At 40.3% G+C, this 21,947-nt stretch overlaps 1 protein-coding gene across 6 annotated transcripts in view; it reads right to left on the minus strand.

Annotated features, from left to right (window-relative positions):
• Positions 1 to 21,947, minus strand: part of ASAP1 (ArfGAP with SH3 domain, ankyrin repeat and PH domain 1) — a 387,159-nt gene that overhangs the window by 134,309 nt on the left and 230,903 nt on the right. For all 6 annotated transcript variants that reach the window (XM_030795523.1, XM_030795519.1, XM_030795522.1 and 3 more), the window contains one exon: positions 321 to 395. In XM_030795523.1, the coding sequence (XP_030651383.1) occupies positions 321 to 395 (75 nt within the window). The remainder of the gene's footprint in view (positions 1 to 320; positions 396 to 21,947) is intronic.

Raw genomic sequence — 21,947 nt, forward strand, 5'->3', positions numbered from 1 at the left:
GCTGATGAAGCAGGAGCCCGAGGTTCAGAGAGGCTGCGTCCCCAGTGGTCACACTGTGGGAACCAAGACTCGGGCTTAGCTTCTCTCTCCCACCCATGGAGGACCTTCCCAATCTTCTTGAAAGTGCCTAATCTCGTTCCTCTGTCAATACCATTATGTGAAGAGGCACATTTTTTCCAATGATCATTTTCCAAGAGCATTTTTAATGCCAAAAATGTTCAAAGAGTCTTTCAAATACAAGTACTACTATGATCTTAAAAGCGGAAAAAAAAAATCAATCCTTTCAAGTTAAAGTGAAAATCAAATTTCTGAACACTTACTCCTTTGACTCCCTTTAGGTCTCCTTTTAACAAAGAATCCAAGGTGAAGATCACATTGTGGCTCAGACCCTGGAGCTGAAAAAGCAAAGGGAAGATGGGAGATGGTTAAAAAGTAAAGTCCACATGAACAATAAAACCAGCTACTATTGACTGAGCATTTTCCACACACCAGGCTCTGTTGAAGGGCTTTCCATGTATTATCTCATTGAACCTGCATGACACCTCTGTAGGTTAGGTGACATAATTGTCACCACTTTGCAGCTGAAGGAACAGAGGTGGAGTCATTTGTGCAGAACCATAAAGCATGTGAGTGAGGGGCTAAGATTTGAATTTACGCAGTGTAGGCTGGGCATGGTGGCTCGCTTTGGGAGGCTGAGGCAGGTGGATCACTGGAGGTCAGGAGTTTGAGACCAGCCTGGCCAACATGGGGAGACACCGTCTCTGCTAAAAATACAAAAATTAGCCAGGTATGGTGGTGTGCAACTGTAGTTCCAGCTACTTGGGAGGCTGAGGCAGGAGAATCATTTAAACCTGGGAGGCAGAGGTTGCAGTGGGCCAAGATCATGCCACTGCACTCCAGCCTGAGTGAGAGAGACTGTCTCAAAAACAAAAAAAAGAAAATAAAATTGAATTTAGGCAGTGTAGCTCCAGAGCTTGTTCTTAAACACTATACTACAGTACACGTATATGTGTACAAATAATTTCTCAAATCATTTTAGCACTTCCAATAACACCTCTGCCAAAATTGTAGCTCTTATGGTGAATTTTCTTCAACTGCTTCTGTCAGAGTAAGGAGGGCTTTTCCCATTTCCTTTTCACATTTTTTAATAGCATGTATCATTATCTGAAATTACTGTGTTTGGGTTTTTTTTTGCTCAGATTTATCTTTTAATTTTTAGTTTTTATGGATACATAATAGTTGTATTTATGAAGTACATGTGAAATTTGATACAAGTGTACAATGTATAATGATCAAATCAGGGAACTAGGGTTTCCATCACCTCAAGCATTTATCATTTCTTTGTGCTAGAACATTTCAATTCCATTCTAGTTATTCTGAAATATATAATAAAAATCATTAACTACAGTCACACTGCTATGCTACCTAACACTAGACTGTGTTACTTCTATCTAACTGTATTTTTGTACCTAATAACCAATCCCTCTTTATTCCCTCCTCCCCACTATCCTTCTCAGCCTCTGGTAACCATCATTCTATTCTCTATCTCTATGAGATCAATCTTCTTTTTTAGCTCCCACATGAGACAGAACATGCAATACTTGTCTTTCTGTACTTGGCTTATTTCACCTAACATAATGTTGGATCTATTTTGTGGCAAGTGGCATGATTTTGTTTTTTTATGGCTGAAAAATATTCCATTGTGTGTATATACTGTATTTTCTTTATCTATTCAACTGTTGATGGACACTTAGGTTGACTCCGTATCTTGGCTACTGTGAATAGTGCTCCGATGAACATGGGAGTACGGGTTATCTTGTTGATAAGCTGATTTCTTTTCTTTTGGGTATATACCCAGCACTGGGATTCCTGGATCTTATGGTAGTTCACTTTTTAGTTTTCTGAGGAGGCTCTATACCATTCTCCATAGTGGTTGTACTAATTTATATTACCACCAACAGCGTATGAGGGTTCCCCTTTCTCTGCATTCTTGCTAGCATCCATCACTGTTTTTTTTTATAAAAGCCATTTTAACTGGCGTGAGATGATATTTCACTGAAGTTTTGATTCGCATTCCTCTGATGACTAGTGATGTTGAGCATTTTTTAATAAACCTGTCGGCCATCTGTAGGTCTTCTTTTGAGAAATATCTATTCTGATCTTTTGCCCATTTTAAAACTGGATTTTTTTCCTATGAGTTATTTGAGATCCTTATATATTCTGGTTATTAGTCCTTTGTCATATGGGTAATTTGCAAATATTTTATCCTATTCTGTGGGTTGTCTCTTCACTTTGTTGACTGTTTCCTTTGTGGTGCAGAAGCTTTTTAACTTCATATGATCCCACTTGCGTTTGCTCATTTTTGCTTTGGTTGTCTGTGCTTCTGAGGTCTTTCTCAAGACATCTTTGCTGAGAGCAATGTGCTGGAGAATTTCCCCCAGTTTTCTTCTGGTAGGTTCACAGTTTCAGGTCCTAGATTTAAGTCTTTAATCCATTTGGATTTGATTTTCATATATGGTGAGAGACAGGGTCTAGTTTTATTCTGCTAAATATGGATATCCAATTTTCCCAGCACCATTTATTGAAGAGGATATTCTTTCCCCAATGTATGTTCTCGGTGCCTTTGTCAAAAATAAGTTGACTGTGAGTATGTGAATTTATCCCTGGGTTCTCTATTTGGTTCCACTGATTTATGCATTTATTTTTATTTTTATTTTTTGAGACAGTCTCACTCTGTCACCCAGGCTGGAGTGCAGTGGCATGATCTCTGCTCACTGCAATCTCTGCCTCTTAGGTTCAAGCCATTCTCCTGCCTCAGCCTCCTGAATAGCTAGGATCACAGGGATGCATCACTACATCTGGCCAATTTTTGTATTTTTAGTAGAGACGGGGTTTCACCATATTAATCATGCTGGTCTCAAACTCCTGACCTCGTGATCCACCCACCTCAGCCTCCCAAAGTGCTGGGATTACAGACATGAGACACCGCACCTGGCCTATGCATCTGTTTTTATGCCAGCATCATGCTGGTTTGATTACTACAGCTTAGTAGTATAATTTGAAGTCAGGTAATGTAATGCCTCCAGCTTGTGTATCCTGTCTCCCTCACTAGTACACAACCTCGATGGGGACAGGGACTTTGACTTTTCTGTTCACAGCTATATCCTTAATGCCTAGATTCCATTAAAAAGATAAGATATTTAGGAAGTGCAATCTATAGCCGGGAAATAGTTTTTTTTTTCCCACTGCTCTGCGGCAGTGGCCTGAGTCTCCATGATTTTAAGATGGTACAAAGAGGAATCTACAAAGGAGAAGGAGATGGAGATGGAGATGCTACCCAGCTGCAGAGAAGAATGGCAGGAGGGAACCAAGGGAGGCAGAGTCAGGTGTGAAAGGAGTAACCAAAACAAGGACTGAGAAGAGTTTTTAACTACTTGTCTTCAAGGAGACCCCAAGTAATCTTGGTAAAATCAAGTTTTAGTAGCGTGGAACCCAAGACTGCAGAGACCTGCAGGACCAGATTACAGATGGAAAGGTTTGTGGGTCCCCTCACTCAAGAAATAATTTTACTTACACACAAGTGTATTCAATTGTCAGTCTGTCCATCCATCCATCATTAATAAGATATCTACTCTGTGCCACACACTACACTAGAAGCTTGATAGGCAAAGATGAATAAACACTGTTCCTACCTGTGGAGAGCTCGTATTCTAGGAACAGAGGCAGTCACTACACAGCCAACTCTACTGCATTATGCTATTATGTGTCAGTGGCAGAGGGAGACAGTGGTGTGAGAAGGACCAATGCTGACTTGGAAGGGCTTTGTGCATGACTCTCTTAACCACATCTGTAAAGCAGAATATTATAACCTATTGCAAGCAGCTGTTGAGGATGGAATGAGTTAATATGTGTAAAAAGTGCTACCTTACTTCCTGATACCTAGGAAGTGTTGAATACATGTTTATTTTTTAAATGCTATGGGATGCTAAATACGAATAAGATAATGAGGCAGCAGAGAGGGGTGGGGAACAGGTTTTCCCCTTTTTGCTCTTAACTTCTCCCTAACCCTTTCCTGCTGTTTTCATCTTAGGCTTCCTGAAATTCTCAGTCATTCTACCTCTTTACTCTCCCTGAACACCAACTAATTTTACACACGGGAAGGTTTCCCAATGTGTGTCACCAGAGGGCTTCACTGGTGACACACATCTAAGAAACAATCACTTCTTTCTTATTTCAAAGACAAAGGGATTTCTACCAAGACAATTCTGTCTGTGATTTTGCCAGCAATCACACACCAACAGCCTGGCTGGCATGCCAGAGAGCTACAGTCTGAGAGTCTACATTCTGTGAGGCTCTAAGACACTGGTTCTTAGGGCGTGGAGCAAAAAATAAAAAAATAAAAAATCTTAGCTGTTATAACTGCCTGTGGCCTTCCAAATGGCCACAGTACATAACTGATATCAACTATGTCTATTAGCTGTATAAAAATTTCATGGGGGGAGCGATGGGGGACCATGTCTAAAAAGGCTCTTGGGGAAAAGGAGGAAGGCTTTGGATCATAATGAGGAAAAAAAAGGCTGAGCAACACTAACTAGGTCTGAGACTGAAAAAATGAAGATTAATAGCACTCACCCTCTATTCTATATAGATAGCTGAAATAATTTGCTCTGAGTCCTCAATTTAATTCTTGAAGCACAATTCCCTAGTATCCTCCTATCCTGTGGGCCTTAGAAGTTTGGATGGATGGTGAGTAAGTAAAGTTGGGAGGCCTGACCCGCCTTCACTAGTCAAGCCATTGCCTACCTTTCCTCTGTTCACGGAGATCCTTACCTTATTTTTCTTCAAAGCACTTACCATCCCTACCCATTTGTATGTATGTTTGTTTCCCTATTTGTTGCTGTCTCCCCAGTTTGGTTGCCGGCTTGAGAGGGGTCCATATGCTCACTGCTATATTCCCAGAACTTAGAACACTGCCTAGCACAGAGCGGGTGCTCAAAAAATACTTGCAGAAGAAATGAAATACAGAATCATTTGTGTACAAAGTTCTTCTCTACAGGGCTATCTATAACTGATGGAAAGTTACGTGCCTATCAATATGGCACTGGCTAAATAAATTACAGAGCTTCTAAACAACAGCCAAAAAAATGAGAAAGCTCTTTATGCTTCATTTTGAAAATATTTCCAAGATAAATATTTATGTGATAAAAGCAAGGTATAAAACATTACTTATGGTATGCAAGAATCTGCATAACAACGAGGAAAAAAGGCCAGGCGCGGTGGCTCACGGCTCTAATCCCACCACTTTGGGAGGCCAAGGTGGGCGAATCACTTGAGGTCAGGAGTTTGAGACCAGCCTGGCCAACATGGTGAAACCCTGCCTCTACTAAAAATACAAAAATTAGCCAGGCATGGTGGCACACATCTACAATCCCAGCTACTTGGGAGGCTGAGACAGGAGAATCGCCTGAACCTGGGAGGTGGAGGTTGCAGTGAGCCGAGATTGCGCCACTGCACTCCAGCCTGGGCGACAGAGCAAGACTCCATCTCAAAAAAAAAAAAAAAAAAAAGTCTATGCTTTAGTTATTTCTGAAATAATACACAGAAATCTGTTGATACCAATTTCCTCCAGGGTTGGAAACTGGGCAAAGAAATAGGGTGGGAGAAGAGATTTTTGCATTAAAAAAATTGTAATATGTAATATATTGTTTATTTAAAAAGTCAAAAATTCAAAACAAAATATGAAAAGACAGTGATTATAAATAACCCCTTTTCAACTCTTTGTTCTAAATTTTGGTTTGCATCAATGCCTCAAATCCTTTGTGAAATGAAGCAGAAAATTAAAAAAAATACTTATTAGTACCTTGATCTGAAGGCTGTATTATAAAATAACAATTAAAGAATTATGAAACTCTGCGGTTAGTACTGAATGTGCGGGTTGTTCCAAATAAAAAGTGCCTCAAACCATGTACTGACCACACACCAAACACACACAGTAAATTCTTTTTTTAAAAAAGTAGATATGGGGTCTTCCCTTGTTGGTCAGGCTGGTTTCCAACTCCTGGCCTCATGTGATCTGCCCGCCTCTGCCTCCCAAAGTGCTGGGATTACAGGCGTGAGCAACCATGCTCCGCCACACATAGTAACTTTTTAATGTCATCATTGTGGTTAGGCATGAGGGGAAGACAGAAACCCCCAAGAATTAAGAATTTCTCCGTGGTTATCTACACACATTCTTGAGGGCTGATAAGAAATCATGAACGCAAAACATGTATTATGAATTCAGAATGCTCCCAGTGACTAGTCAATGAAAAGGCTACAGGAAAAAAAAATTAAAATTTACAGTCTTTCCAACTTACTTCCCAGGAAAAGGTAGGTTAATTAAAAAAAACTAGCAACGAAAATTTTAAGTGACAAGTGATTAGTAATTGCCTGTGTCATTCTAAAGGCACTAAGAAAGGTTAAAGAGAAAGCAAACCAATCTCCAGAGGAGGAAATTTTAGGAAATATTCATTGGGGGGAACAAAAAAGAAAAAAATCCTTTCTTGGAGATCTCAAAGAAGGGAAAACCTATTCTGTCAGTTATTTTAGTTGATTATTGTGCCACAGAGATGGAGTATGTGACTTCACAGTCATGGGATTCTAGAACTTTCCTGTGTTTTCACTTTTACAGTTCTTTCAGGAATCCTTTATATTAGCAGTCCCCAACCTTTTTGGCACCAGAGACTGGTTTTGTGGAAGACAGTTTTTCTACAGATGGCAGGGGTTGGGGGAGCTGTTTTCAGGATGAAACTCTTCCACCTCAGATCACCAGGCATTAGATTCTCACAAAGAGTGTGCAACCTAGGTCCCTCACATTCACAGTTCACAACAGGGTTCGTGCTGCTTTGAGAATCTAATGTCACCGCTGATCTGACAGGAGGTGGAGCTCAGGAGGTAATGCTTGCTCACCCACCGCTCACCTCCTGCTATGTGGCAAGGTTCCTAACAAAGACAATGAGTCAGCAGGGGTTGGGGGCCCCTCCTTTATATGACCTGAGCAAGAGTTTTGCAAACTGATATATAACAATCATCTCCAAGGCACTTACAATACAGCCAACATAATACAGTATCAGTAAACTTCCTGTATCACCTTATTTATCTCCAACAAATTTTTTAAAAAGCTTTTCAAATCCAATATATAATTATTTCCCATTGATTTTACTAAAATTCTATTGATTACTCTGTCTCCATTTACTCAACTTCCAAATCATTTCCTTTCCTTTATTCATAAAGTTGAATTAACATAAGTTCTTTACATGATTCAAGTCTGTAAGAAGTTGGAGGGTATGTTTTTGAAAGTGCATTTTTTTCATTTTATTAAGCAAACAACACATGTAAAATCATTTCAGGACCAGGAATGGTGGCTCGTGCCTGTAATCCAAGCACTTGGGGGGGCCAAGGTGTGAGAATTGCTTGAGCCCAGGAGTTCAAGAACAGCCTGGGCAGTATAGCAAGACCCCATCTCTTTAGAAATAATAATAATAATAATAAAAAAAGATGAGCTGGGCATGATGGTGCATGCCTGTAGTCTCAGCTACTTAGGAGGCTGAGGCAAGGACTGCAAGATTACAGTGAGCTATGATCCTGCCACTGCCTGAGTGATAGAGTGAGACCCTGCCTCTTAAAAAAAAAATCCAGAATGATATTTAGGTATGGTAAATATTTTTGCTTTCCGAACAAATTGCTTCTAAATTTCTACCCTCAAAGAAGAGGTATTCCCCCTGCTAGTACATACATCAAGCCTAACCAGAAATTTGGAGTAAATCAAACAGAGGGAGGCTGAGGTCTACCTTTCATTATGCAAAAGGGACTTACGGAAGCAAGTAACTGTAATTAATATTAAACCTGACAAAAATAGCCGTTTATTCCTTACAATTGCTTCAACACTGCCAGCATTATACAAATAGCTCCTGTTATCCCAGTCACTGGAGATGACTTCATAAACAGTTTTTCCTCTGTATATATAAACATATGTCTTCTGCTCTGATTTTTTAAATGTCTTTATGCTTTACCACTGAAAGAAATGATCTCACTTATTGTTCACTGATTTATCACCTTTCCTCACTACAAGGTTTGCTTCTTAAGGGGAGGCCCTGTATCTATTTTGTTTACTAACTGATCAGATCCCAAAGAAGGAATCAAGAAGCAGTTGTAGGTCAGACACGGTGGCTCACGCCTGTAATCTGAGCACGTTGGAAGGCCGAGGCAGGCAGATCACCTGAGGTCAGGAGTTTGAGACCAGCCTGGCCAATGTGGTGAAACCGCATCTCTACTAAAAATACAAAAATTAGCCAAGTGTGTTGGCAGGCGCCTGTAATCCCAGCTACTCAGGAGGCTGAAGCAGGAGAATTGATTGAGCCTGGGAGGTGGAGGATGCAGTGAGCTGAGATCACGCCACTGCACTCCAGCCTGGGTGACAAGAGTGAAATTCCATCTCAAAAAAAAAAAAAAAAAAAAAGTTGTAGGTCACACTGTACTATCATTTCTGGCTTGCCTGAATACTGCCCAACTCAGCTCCAAGCCCCTCTATGGGCCTGTAGGTGGAGTGCCCCTAAGGGCTCACCCCAACAAGCCGCCCTGTCCTGCTGGAGCAGCCAACTGGCAGAAAGACAATGAGTCAGCAGGGCCTCGTTTTTTCTTGCCTCTGACAGGAGAGTGGAGCACAGCTCTACAAATGGTACTTCCAGGACACCTACATGCACACAAGACTGTATTAATTAATGAGGACATAATTTGCTTGCTTTGTCATCTTGCATTAGTCTTAACATTCCCTCTCCACTGCCCATTGGTTCTCTCTCCAGAACCGAAACAGTTTCTCTGAAAGTAAGGCTAATGCAAATCTGCTGACTTGCTCAACACATTGGAAAATCCAATTAAAATAATGAGCCAGCTCCCAGCAGTTAAGTCTGCGATTCCCTGGTATAAATTGGGTATTCTGTCTAGTATATTAACTCCTTCATGCCCTATAGAGTTATAATACCTTGAAGCTATTTAAAACTGGTGCCTCCTGAAGTGGCAGGTCAAAAAATAAAACTAAATAAAAATAAAACTGATGCCTCGTCATTAGGCTGCTTTACAAGGTACTGTGATACACGGGAAAGAATCCCAGAGGCATGTGGCCACTCATCACTCCCGGCCTGTGTGAACTGGAAAAACCGTTTAACCTTGCTGGTGTCCCAGCACCTTCCTGAACTAGCCCATGCCAGTGTCAGTGATCGAGACGGAACTGACACCAATGGGCCAGGTGCAGTGGCTCATCTGTAATTCCAGCACTTTGGGAGGCTGAGGCAGGTGGATTGCTTGAGTTCAGGAGTTCGAGACCCACCTAGGCGACATGGTGAAACCCTCGTCTCTACAAAAAAAATACAAACATTAGCTGGGCTTGGTAGTGCATGTCTATAACCTCAGCTGCTCAGAAGGCTGAGGTGGGAGGATTGCCTGAGCCCAGGAGGTTGAGGCTGCAGTGAGGTGAGATTGCACCATTGCGCTCCAGCCTGGGCAACAGAACGAGAACTTTTGAGACAGAACAGACATTCTCAAAAGAAAAAAGAGAAGAAAAGAAAAGAACTGACACCAATGAAGCTCCACTTTATTCCAGGCCACAGAGGTGGCTCGTTTTACACACAGTCTCATTAGCTGCTCCTGGTAACCCTACAAGGTATTACTAAATAACTTGGCCAAACACACACAGTTAGCTGAGATGTAGTGGATGCAAATACAGGCAAAATGCCTGACACTACTGTAGGGCAAGTGCCCTGATAGCAGTAACTTAAGCACACCCTTAGAATGACCCTGTGGCAGATGCACCTGAATGTGTGTTCTGAGCTAGGGAATCCCGGGAGTAGCAATCACAGAAATTCGTTCCTTGTCTATGAGAAACGTCCGAGTCCCCAGCCCGTCCTGTAGAACACGGGCCATACAGAAGCTTGAGGCCCTGAGTTTTGGGTTCCATGAAGGTTGCCAGATGGAAGTCATTAAGGGGAATGTTAAGTGAGAATTCTATATAAGCTACATGCTGTTCACTAGTGGGTGAAGTTTTCTTGTCCAGCCTGCTGCCACTGGACTCTCTCCCCTGTATGTAAGCCACTAATACACCCCATGTCTCATTTGCTGGCTCTGGGTCTTTTCTTCGGCCTCTTGAACCTGGTGCCTTCCCTACTGAGGCTAGGGGTTCGGTACAACTACCTAATACCCCTTAATCAAATGTAACTAGGTTTATTTTCCTAAGAATTATTATTATTATTATTATTATTATTATTTTGACACAGAGTCTTACTCTGTCATCCAGGCTGGAGTGCAGCCACACTCACTGCAACCTCTGCCTCCTGGGTTCAAGCGATTCTCCTGTTTCCGCCTCCTGAGTAGCTGGGACTACAGGCACCTGCCACCACGCCCGGCTGATTTTTGTATTTTTAGTAGAGACAGGGTTTCATCATGTTGAATCATAAGATTCTTTACACTTGAAAAGCTCAGCAGTAGTGGTGAAAAAACGATAATGAGATAGCGTTTCAGGTACTTTTAAGGCTGGGATGGGGAGCTCCAAAATTTCCTTTTTATTGCACCACATTCTCTCCATCTCACAGTTCCTGCTTCCCTGCCTCGTCTGCAAGGCAGTCTCCATAAACTGTAAGATAATGCAGCCCATTATACTGTTTCTAATCTAGGCAGAACAGCGTGAATTTTATTTAAATGACAGAGGGTACTGTATTTAACATATATTATCTAAAGATATTGCTCACAACACCTCTGTAAGATGGGTCTTAGTCTCACTAGGTTAACGAGGAAACAGGCTTAGAGAGGTTAAGTAACTCGCCCAAGGTCAGTGAGTAAAGCTGTTTGGTTATTAATTAAGGTTTTTACTGACTCCAAAGGCCACTCTCATTTCCTCTGTGCTCTGCTGTTACAGTGATCTTTTAAAGTGATTACCAGATTATATCACTCTCCTGCTTAAAACCCATCACTGGCTTCCCACTGAACTACACTCATATCCAAGCTCCCAATTTAGGTCTGGCCCTGCCAACCTGTTTTGAGTCCCTCTACCCATTCTCACTGCACTTCAACTACTTTTGGCTTCTCAACCCACAGAGCTCTCTCCCGCTTTGCACGTGCTTTACTCTGTCTGGAACACTCTTCCTCTGTCTCCATGTCACTTTCTCAGTGAGGCCTTGACCATTCTAAATAATAAATAAGTCCCTTCTCCCTAATCTCCTGTTACTCTTGACCAGTGGCAGAATAGGCTCGCTTTCAGAGTACTGCACTTTACAATTATCCGTGTGTTCCTTTACTGTCTAGAGCAAAGCTTCTTGGAGGCAGAGGCTAAGACTGCTTTGCCCACCATTGAGCTACATTAAACTCCTAGAGCAAAGTGTTGACTTGTTATATACACTAAATAAAAATGCTTACTGATTAAGTAAATGGATGAATGAATTCCTCTTCAAATCAGGAGAGCTGCTCTGAAGCACCAAGTGTTACAGAACCTGAACCAGTTTTGGTCTTCCTGGAGTGCTCAGCACCAGAATGGGGGAAGGGGCAAGATTCAGGAGAGCGATAGAAGAGTTAGAACTGCTCCCAGGATATGGCTGGGAGTGACAAACCAAGGGTACTCCTCCCATCCTGCAGCTGTTAGGCTTTGTCTGACAAGAAGAGAAGAAAGAATGAAGGTCAGGAGACCTGTTCTAGACTTGAACCTGTCTCCAACCAGCTGTGGATGTTTAGCAGGTCACTTTTTGTTTCTGGCATCAATAAAGTGTGAGGTCTCTAAAAAGATCTCTAAGGTACCTTCCAGTTGTAACACTCTTACAGCTTAAAATGAGCTACTGAGATACAACTGAATAAAGGAGAAAAAATTCCACCTCAAATGGGTGAGAACTATAGGAAGATGCTCAAACTGCCTCAGAGACAGGGCAGCCCTGGTCCCCCACTCAACAAAGTAACAAAAACAAACAGCTCCGTGGTAAAGCTGGAGAGTTAGAAAAGTCCATTCATAATTCTTACAACAATTCTCAATTTTTTAGTATAGTCCACAATGTTCACTATAAAACTTCTGGCACAGTATAAACACAGCCTTTTGAAAAAGTCTGAAATATTTCAACAAAGTGAGCATCTTAATTTGATCAGAGCAAGGCACCAACTATGACCTACTAGGGCCTTGGGCTACTGGCAGTTTCCCCCCCACTTCTTGACTCTTAAATGATAGGGAAGGAGGAGAAACAAAAGCATTACAAACTGAATTAATGGAGTAATGACAATCCGTAACTAAATAATATATAATCATGAGATGTGTAGAGATTTCAAACTATTACATTTTGGACAGTGGTAAATGGAAACAAGAGGAATATTCAAAACAGGAAGTTGGGTAAATAAATTACAGTGCAAACATAAGATAGGCATTCTATACAGTTTTTAGAATGTGCCTCTTGGTGGGAAGTGCCTCTGGGTTCTGTAGACCCCTCTTCGGAGACTGCCAGGGGTAATGGGGGAGAGGATCTTGGCTCCAAACCCTGCCCAAACAAGCCTTGATTTAAGAGGTTGTATGCTTCCAACTAAGCAAAGGTTCTTAGGCTGCAGTATTTTACAAAACAGGAAAACACTTTCAAAATGTTATTGGTGGAAAACCACAGTATAAAATAGCACTGCAGTATGAACCCAATGTTAAAAAAATTATATGACTTTAAAAATATGAGAAAAAAGATGTTTAAACAGCAAAAAGTTTAGAAAGACAGAGGGTGTACACACACACACACACACACACACACACACACACACATTCCATAACAGATAAGATTACTGTTGATTTTTATTTTAGTCTTTTTCTCCCTATATTTTCTGAGTTTTCAACAATGAAGTGGTATTATTTTTGTATGTACAAAGTTATTAAAAAGAAACATGACACGAAATCACAAGAGGGTGATATAATTAACCAGTAGCCTATTTCTCATTCAACTTCTTCTTTATTTACTGATAGAGATGTAAATCAGATGGCATGTATAAAAGTAAAAACAATTAATATAAAAGTGAATCTGGAGGGAAAAACAGTTGCAGCTTCTCTGTAACACTAGGAAACTTCTGGATCTCTGTCCAGAATGACAATCCTTTTTAGTGGTTCTCAAAAGTGTGGTCCTCAAATCAGTAGTGTCAATATCACCTGGAAACTTGTTGGTTATGAAATCCCAGACCTAATTAATCAGAAACTCCAAGAGTGGGTCCCAGCAACCTAAGTTTTAACAAGCTCTCAAGATGAAATGAATGCAAGATCAAGTGTGAGAACCAATGCTTTAGACTAAAGGCTGTCCAAGTGGAAGAAAAACCAAAGTTCCTTTAGAGAAGGAAAGACTTACAGCCAGAGAGCAGAAATCACTTGCCTATGGTCTAAGGCATAATTACAATGAAGAACAGAGGTACTGCTTTGGAAGACCTGGGAAAGGCCCAAGGAAAAATGCAAACTAAATTACACCATGTGCTAAAGGCATTCGGGCCTGACAAGACTGAATTTAGGCATAAAGTACACTTTACTGGAAATGCTAGAAAGAAAAATGGGTAGGCCTAAGAGTACCAGGGAATATGAGAATTCCTTAACTTAAAATAATGCAATTATATTTTATCTAATTCAATTTAGTAAATGGTGGGTTAGATTTAACATCATCTCCTACATCAAGTGAAAATGAAAGTACCATTTCCCTGTGCATTATCTGCAGCATCTGATTTCATTTGACGATAATTATATGGAAAGGGGAAGTAGCTAGGATTTATAAGACCAAGACAAAGGAGAAAGTAAAAGGAGGGGGTGTGCTATATGGCTAGGCCTTGGTTCGAGAAAGATATCCCTATCCTAAGGATTTCTTTATTGTACTTAAAATGATACTCAGTTAGTTCATGATCAACTTTCAGACCTTTAATTTCATTTCCATGCATGGCATCTACAATTTGTTCTTTTTCCCTAGAACAAAACCACACTGTAACATCGAATCACATTTTCCTTGCTTTCACTCAACATCTTTATCACAGATTATGATAAATGTTTTGCAATATCTTTTACTCAGGAAGCACCTTCTTAACACAATTTTAAAAATTCAACAAACATACGCAAGCATACAGGGCTTACCACGTACTAGGGTGACATAGTAATGTCTCACAGTAGACATTATTGTCTTCATTTAACTGACAGGAGGTCAGAGCCATCTCTGCTCCCTTTGCTTGGAAAGCCCTGTCCTGTCTGCTTGGTCTACATCTTCATGTTTTAAGACTTATTTCACTTAATCCTCATTAAATTTTTCAGAAGTCAAAGAATCCACCTAAGTGGTAACTGTGATAGGCAGCTGTTTGATATATTTCAAAGCTTCCCTTGCAGAAAAGGAATCTTCTTAGATATTACATTTGTGATGCCAACTGCTGCCAAGAAACCCTACTTGTGGGAAACCAAAAGCACAATGTTTTAAAAGTCTGGTCCTATACCTTTGTCCACCTTTCCTTGTAAAATTAAGTAGTGCTTTAGGGTAAACTATTAAAATATTATCTATAAGCAATCTCTCACATAGAAAATGACAGTCTTAGCACAGATTCTGGAACAGAATGGGCACTTGGTAACTGCTGGCAGAGATAAGAACACACTTTATAGAAAGTTTCTTTCTTAGTACTAAAGTATAGACTTTCACTTCGTCCTTTATCAAGTATATCAACCATTGCTTAATATTATTTAATGTTTCTACTTATGAAAACAGCCTCTGCTAGCTTAAGAGAGAACAGCGTTTCATGAATATCTCGATAATTTATGGCTCAGATACAGGGTACCTCCTCTGTAAAGCCTTCCTAGACACTCTTGCTTTCTAGATGAATGAATGAGTGAATGAATGAATCTGCCTCAGGTGACCTAGCTTGGGAGGTGATGGAGCAGAGATAGAACTCAATTATATCCGACTTCAAAGTCAAGCTATTTCTGCCAATTTTCTGAATTTTCAGTTGCTTAACGTATCTGGGGCAATATGTCAATGAAAACATCCACTCATTTTTACTCAAAGATGTAGTCAGATACTAGTTCAAGACTGCATCAGTGGGCCATTTCTTCATGTTTAACCCTAAGGTTACCAAACGGTATAATCTAAAATGAAAAGGCAAAGTGGCAACCAGCTTAAAAACAATGAGAAATTACATACTGAAATATAAATTAGAAATAAATTCTTGGAGGGCAGAAGTGAATTTGAATTAAGAAAAAAAAAACACACACACAACAACAAATGAAATGATGACCTGGTCCAGCAAAACATCTAAATCAGCATTTTCTGAAGTGGTTCCATGAAAAGTCAATGTTTCTTATACAACAAAAAAGTCTGTGCTCAAATAAATTAGAAAGCACTGCATTGGACAAGTTTCTTTATACTCTTGCTCCCAGGCAAGAAGACACCAGATGCACTGGACACAGTACGGCCACTGTGTATGGCTGCGCAGGGTGTACATGGCTCAAAGCACCCACCTGGCTTGTACAACGGAAGCCTGAAGTCCAGCCATGCTCCCCTCACTAACCCGTGTTTCCCGGTGCTGGCTGACATCAGCCCTGAAAAAGTGCCAGGCTGGGCTGTAGGACCTCCCAAAAGTCCAGATCTGGAGTGGTGGCCTTGTCTGAGGGCCATGGTATGTGGAGATGAGGAGAGACTCAGAGGCAACATTGTGCAGAGGAATCCAAAGTCAGCTCAAGACAGAACATTTAATCTGAATCAGCTAGGAAGAGTGGGAGATTCAGATAAAAGGTTATGCCTGGGATGGAAAATGGGAAATCAAGGAAGAGTGGAAGGGAATGTGGAGTGGAAAGAAGTGGAAGAAGTGAATGTGGGGCAGAGTTTGACAGAATTTTCCATTAAGAAAGGAAAGGAGAAAAAGACTTGCATTTGCTGTTTGCAATGTACTTCCAGATCTGGGCCTAAAGAAAGAGCTCTGGAGGCTTCTGGGACAAAGATCATGCAGACAGAAGGCTGTTAATTCTCTCCAAACAGTGTTTGCTTTATCTTTGTAACATCATTGTCAATGTTTTAATTGCTGTTTTTTAAATCAATACAACTTTTAACTTAATTTAAAAGTAAATTTTACATTATGTCCAAAACAGGATGTCCACATCTTTTGAGAGGAGGTACAGCATACTCTAGAGCACGGGTCCCCAATCCCCAGGCCACGAACTGGTACAGGTCTGTGGCCTGTTAGGAACCAGGCCACATAGCAGGAGTGAGTGGTGGGCTAGCGAGCGAAGCTGAGTTCCACCTCCTGTTACATCAAGGGCAGCATTAGATTCTCACAGGAGAGGGAACTCTACTGTGAACTGCATATGCGAGGGATCTAGGTTGCACGCTACTTATGAGAATCTAATGATAAATGTAATGTGCTCACATCATCCCGAAACCATCCTCCCGGCTACCCCCTTGTCTGTGGAAAAACTGTCATCCACAAAACCAGTCCCCGGTGCCAAAAAGGTTGGGGACCGATGCCCTAGAGCAGACCACCTGGGTTTGAATGCTGAATCTGAGATCTACTTAATGCTCTGTGACTCAGTTTTGTGAGCTCTTAAATAAGGGTAACTACAGTTACTACCTGGTAGAGCTGCTGTGAGGAGTAAATGAGGCTATATACAGATGAGGCAGAGGATAATGCTCACCAAATACTCCGTTTGCTCCCTCCCATTTCCAGGTCTCCTGCAGCTAGGTAGGTGGGGCCAAGATCACAGTTCAAACCAATGAACTACAACACCTAAGAAAGCTGTGAAAAGTATGCATACGCTTCTCTAGTCTCTCTCTTCCCCTGTAGAGAAGGGAGAGCTTCCATGCGTCTAAGTCTCTGAGTTGCTGTTGCTAAGCAGAACAGACCCCCTTCAGTAGACATGTCACATGAGAAGAAAACAAACCATGTTAAGCCATGGAGATTTGGGGGTTCATTTATTACTGCAGTATACCCTAGCCTATCTTAACCAATAAAACATGTAAAGTGCTCAAAGTGCCAGTGCCTGGCATACAGTCACCACAGTATAAAGACAAGCTCTTATTATCAGAATTACTCGTATAGCAAAAGTTAACCATAAAAATAAAAGTAGGCTGGGCGTGGTGGCTCACGCCTGTAATCCCAGCACTTTGGGAGGCCGAGATGGGCGGATCACGAGGTCAGGAGATCGAGATCATCCTGACTAACACGGCGAAACCCCGTCTCTACTAAAAATACAAAAAATTACCCGGGCGCAGTGGCAGGCACCTGTAGTCCCAGCTACTCGGGAGGCTGAGGCAGGAGAATGGTGTGAACCTGCGAGGCGGAGCTTGCAGTGAGCCGAGGTCGCGTCACTGCACTCCAGCCTGGGTGAAAAAGTGAGACTCCATCTCAAAAAATAAAAATAAAAATAAAAAAATAAAAGTAATGAAAACTTCACCTGCCTTAAGGCTGTGAGGGTGAGACCAGCTCTTTTATCAAAGAGATATTGATTAGCAAAATGTTAGAGACACCATAAAGCATTTCAGTACCAATCATTCTTAAAGTTCAATCCTTTCTTATGGTCAATGAAACTTTGCTCCAATGAGCGATGGTTTTTCTTCTCCCTTTCCCACTCTCCCTTTTTCTTTTTCCTTCCTCTCACATAGAACCAAAACTCTATACCAAATGCTGTTTTGTGAGTCTGTCTCAAGTGAAATAATACTAGACAATCACGTACACATATCGCGTGTATATACCCTTTAGACAAGTGCTATGAACAACATGCAAAAGCCACAAGCTGAAAATGCAATCCTATTTAAAATGTATTATTTGAAATCCTACCTTGAAACATTGAATGTAAATGCTTAAAAGAAAAAAAAGAGCCAAAAGAAAAACCATATTCAAATTCAGCCTGAGGTATATATACACTAGGATACCTGTTTATTGGATGTATTTAAGACAAGGTATACCTGTATTGACAAACAGAAAATTCAAATAATCAGTTATGGTCCAGATATACAATGAAACAGTATGCAGCCTGTTAAAGCAATTTTGCATATAGATATAAAATACACGGCTTTTTTTTTTTTTTTTTTTTTTAGCTTAAACTCATTTAACAGCAAAACCTGTTCTGACTCCATTTGGTTGGTAATCTCTGACTAGACTTGAGGTGGGGCACCTAATAGTCTTTATATATCCCACTTCATGTGAATATTCAAGTTTCAATGCAGACACAAAACTGTGTTTAATTATAAGCATCTTCCCAAGAAGTCACTAGGGGGTGTGCTGCATAATATAAGGCATGTACACCCTGTCACCCTTCTGAAATCTGTAAAACTCTGAATTTTGAAACAAATCTAACCCCAAGGATTTTGGACCTGAATGAGATACCTATCTATACCTGCAGATATGTATGCAAATTAGCAGTATCTCTGTGTACAAATCCATAAAGTTGTTTCAAATACTACACTCTTAAATATTAACAGAAGCTAGAATTATAATTTTTATTTTAAAATTTTCCATATGTCTGAAATTTTTATAATAAATATGTATGATTTTTTAAATAGAAGGAGTTAAAAATAAACCTTTCCCTCTTACCCACCCACCAACCCACATGGATAGATCACATTTCACAAAATGTCCCACAGTATTAATTGGTAGTGAGGCAGTGAGGCATGTCAGTACATAAGGGGATACCTGGTAGATCAAACGCTGAAAATTGCCAATGATTGATGACCATTTTTTTTTAAAGATAACGTTTTAAAAATGCATTATATAGTTCAGGGCACCCAGAAGCTACCAATTTTACCATTAGGCACATCCATGCTCTCCATACTTTTTAACATTTCAAAGAAGAACTTGAGAAATAATCTGCTGGCTACAAATCTAGATCCAACCTGTACATTATCAGATATTCTTATTTGAGGGGAAAGAAAAGAAGAAAAATTAAAAAAAAAAAACTTTAACACAAACCACAATACCCTACAGTCAGAGACTGCAAACAGGAAATGCTATGCAGATGGAGAAATCTTTGCTTTGCTTCAACAGCTCTGAAGCAATAACTGCCCTCCAACTGTTTAATGAGACTCAAGCTCTTATGCAAGCTATAGAATTGTCCAAAGGCCTCAGGAGAGAAGAAACCAGATGCATGGCGAGTCCTGGCTGAACTAGAATACTTCTGGGTGACTCCCACTATTTAAAAAATAATTTATATACATTTTCTAAAATCATTGCTGCCTTGGGACTTTCAAAGCCTATGGCATTTAAATGGTTTTCCTCTGTCCATTGAGAATCTATTTCAATCCACCAGTTATTCCTTTCCTGACCCATTTTGTGGTTTCGGTATTAAATGGATGCAATTCTCTGTTGACTCCTTAACTTCTTTGCTAGGATCACAGGAATGATGCCTGATGCTGGGAGCAGACCCAGCATTGCTTAGCAAGTAATTATTTTATTGGTTTCCTTTTCATAGTTAAAAAAAAAAAAGGTTGAACTGCAGTACTATACATTTAATCAAACATATAACGAAACCACTTAGAAACAGCTAAAACTCAACAGCATTCTGCTTCCTTTTTCTTTTTTTAAACAAGAAAGCTGCATTGCAAAGAATGTCTTTATCATTTTTTTCTTTTTTTTTTTTTTTTTTTTTTTGAGACGGAGTCTCGCTCTATCGCCCAGGCTGGAGTGCAGTGGCGCAATCTCGGCTCACTGCAAGCTCCGCCTCCCGGGTTCACGCCATTCTCCTGCCTCAGCCTCTCCGAGTAGCTGGGACTACAGGCGCCCGCCACCACGCCCGGCTAATTTTTTGTATTTTTTTTAGTAGAGACGGGGTTTCACTGTGGTCTCGATCTCCTGACCTCGTGATCCGCCCACCTCAGCCTCCCAAAGTGCTGGGATTACATTAATACATTAACTACTAAGGGGCACTAAGTGGAAGGAATGGAATCTATAAAGGCATGGAAGTGTGAAATGGTATATATTCCATGAACAACAAATCGTTTGGTATGTCTGGAGTTGGCTTTGATTAGAAAGGCATCTTTAATGAGAGGAAGGTAAGTTTAGAGAGATTGCAAGGCAACTAAATATTTAAAAAATGTTTTTAAAAATGTCACTATCTATTAAGTACATACTACGAACTGAATGCCTTCATAGGTATTTCACATAAATTATTTCTAAAAATGCCACCATGGAAACTCCAAGAGGATATGGCCCTTGTCTGTGTTCTTCTCACTGCTGTATCCCTACAGCCTACCCACAGTGCTTATGTAGAACCCCAATAAATGACAGAATGAATCATAAATGAACACAACGAGGGATTATTAAACCCTTTTTACAAAAATGAAGAAACCAAGACTCAAAGAACTCAACAAGGCCACACAAGTAAGATGCTGAGTAATTATTTTTATACAGGCCTCACTAAAAATCAAAACCTATGCACTTATAACTATGCCACAACTACAGTAAAAACAACAGCAATAGAACAGATCTTGTCTACATTTCTCTGGCTTCTCACCACTAAGAGGCAGCATTCCCTAGATATATTCAATCATGACAACTAGACTCACTTCTGGGAGGAAACAGCTAATCATTCCTACTTTTGTGGAATAGTGACCACATACAGGACTTCAATTAGAGGAAGAAATTAGAAAACCTATTAAAGTGCGAAGGAAGCAGGACTGAGGACTGCAGATCAGTTGGCTCAAAGAGTATATCAGGAAGTGAGTTTGATTTGTGTTCTGCACATTTGTTTTACAGTGAAATTTTTACATAACAATGTATACTAAACTTTCCCCTACTTTCTCTCCTTGATAATAATTTGATAGTTTATACTTTTATTTAAACTTATTTTGAAAAAATTACACACTCACCAAAAAATTGTTAAACTAGTAGAGAGGTCCCTTGTACCCATCAACCAGCTTCCCCCAATAGTAACATCTTATACATGTTAAATAGTACATTATCAAAATGAAAAAACAGACACTGGTGCAAGACAACTAGGCCACAGACCTTACTAGAATTCCCCCCGTTTTTGCATGCATTCATTGTTTTGGTATGTCTTTGTGTATAGTTCTATGGCATTTTGTCACATGTATAGATGACTACAATGATCACCGCCATCGAGTTATCAAACTGTTCCATCAATACAAAGGAACTCCCTCAGGTTACACTGCTGCTCCCCTTCCTAACCGCTGGTAGCTACTGATCTGTTCTCCATCTTTGTAATTTTGGATGACTTTGACTTTAGTCATAAAAATACACAAATGGCAAGGTTATCTTATTTAAAGTCACTCTTTTAGGGAACTTTTTTTTCACTTTAAGGCAATAAAAGCTTACAGGGGTATAAAGAACATGGATGTAAAAGACAAAAGATCTTGCATGTACTTGGGTCATCTTCGATCATCTTCCTGCCCCAGTAGCTGGATTGCCATTCCGCAGATGTCACTGTATTGGCTCTCACAACAAGAAGGGGATGAGGCTGCAATGGGGATGAAGGCTGATCTGCCAATGATGAGGAATTCATTACATGGGGGTCTCGCAGAAGTCACATTCTTTGAACTTCTGAATCTATGACTTGACTCAACTTGGGAAAGTGTGTCTGCTCTAGTTCCAGTACTACATGAAATCTAGCAAATTCAAAACTGCTTAGAACATGTCATTTCATCTATTTGCCATTCCCCTAAAAAAAAAAGAGTTACAGACAAAAGGACTAGAAAGATAAACTCCAAATGTCAATTATAGTTATCTTTGATTAGGGGGAATATGAAAGAGAAATTGCAATTCCCCCGCAGGCATGTGTTCTTTTTATAATACAACCCTCTATAGTGGCTATTAATACCATAGTAATACTAATATTAATGTAGCCTATTAATACTATAATAATCCAGTGTGTACAAAGGACTTTGCAGGTTACAGTATTTTTCACATGAATGGTATGATTCGATCCCTACACAACCAATAAAGTATGCAGAAAA

This window comes from Nomascus leucogenys, chromosome 16 (genome assembly GCF_006542625.1).
Source record: "Nomascus leucogenys isolate Asia chromosome 16, Asia_NLE_v1, whole genome shotgun sequence".
Lineage (NCBI taxonomy): Eukaryota > Metazoa > Chordata > Mammalia > Primates > Hylobatidae > Nomascus > Nomascus leucogenys.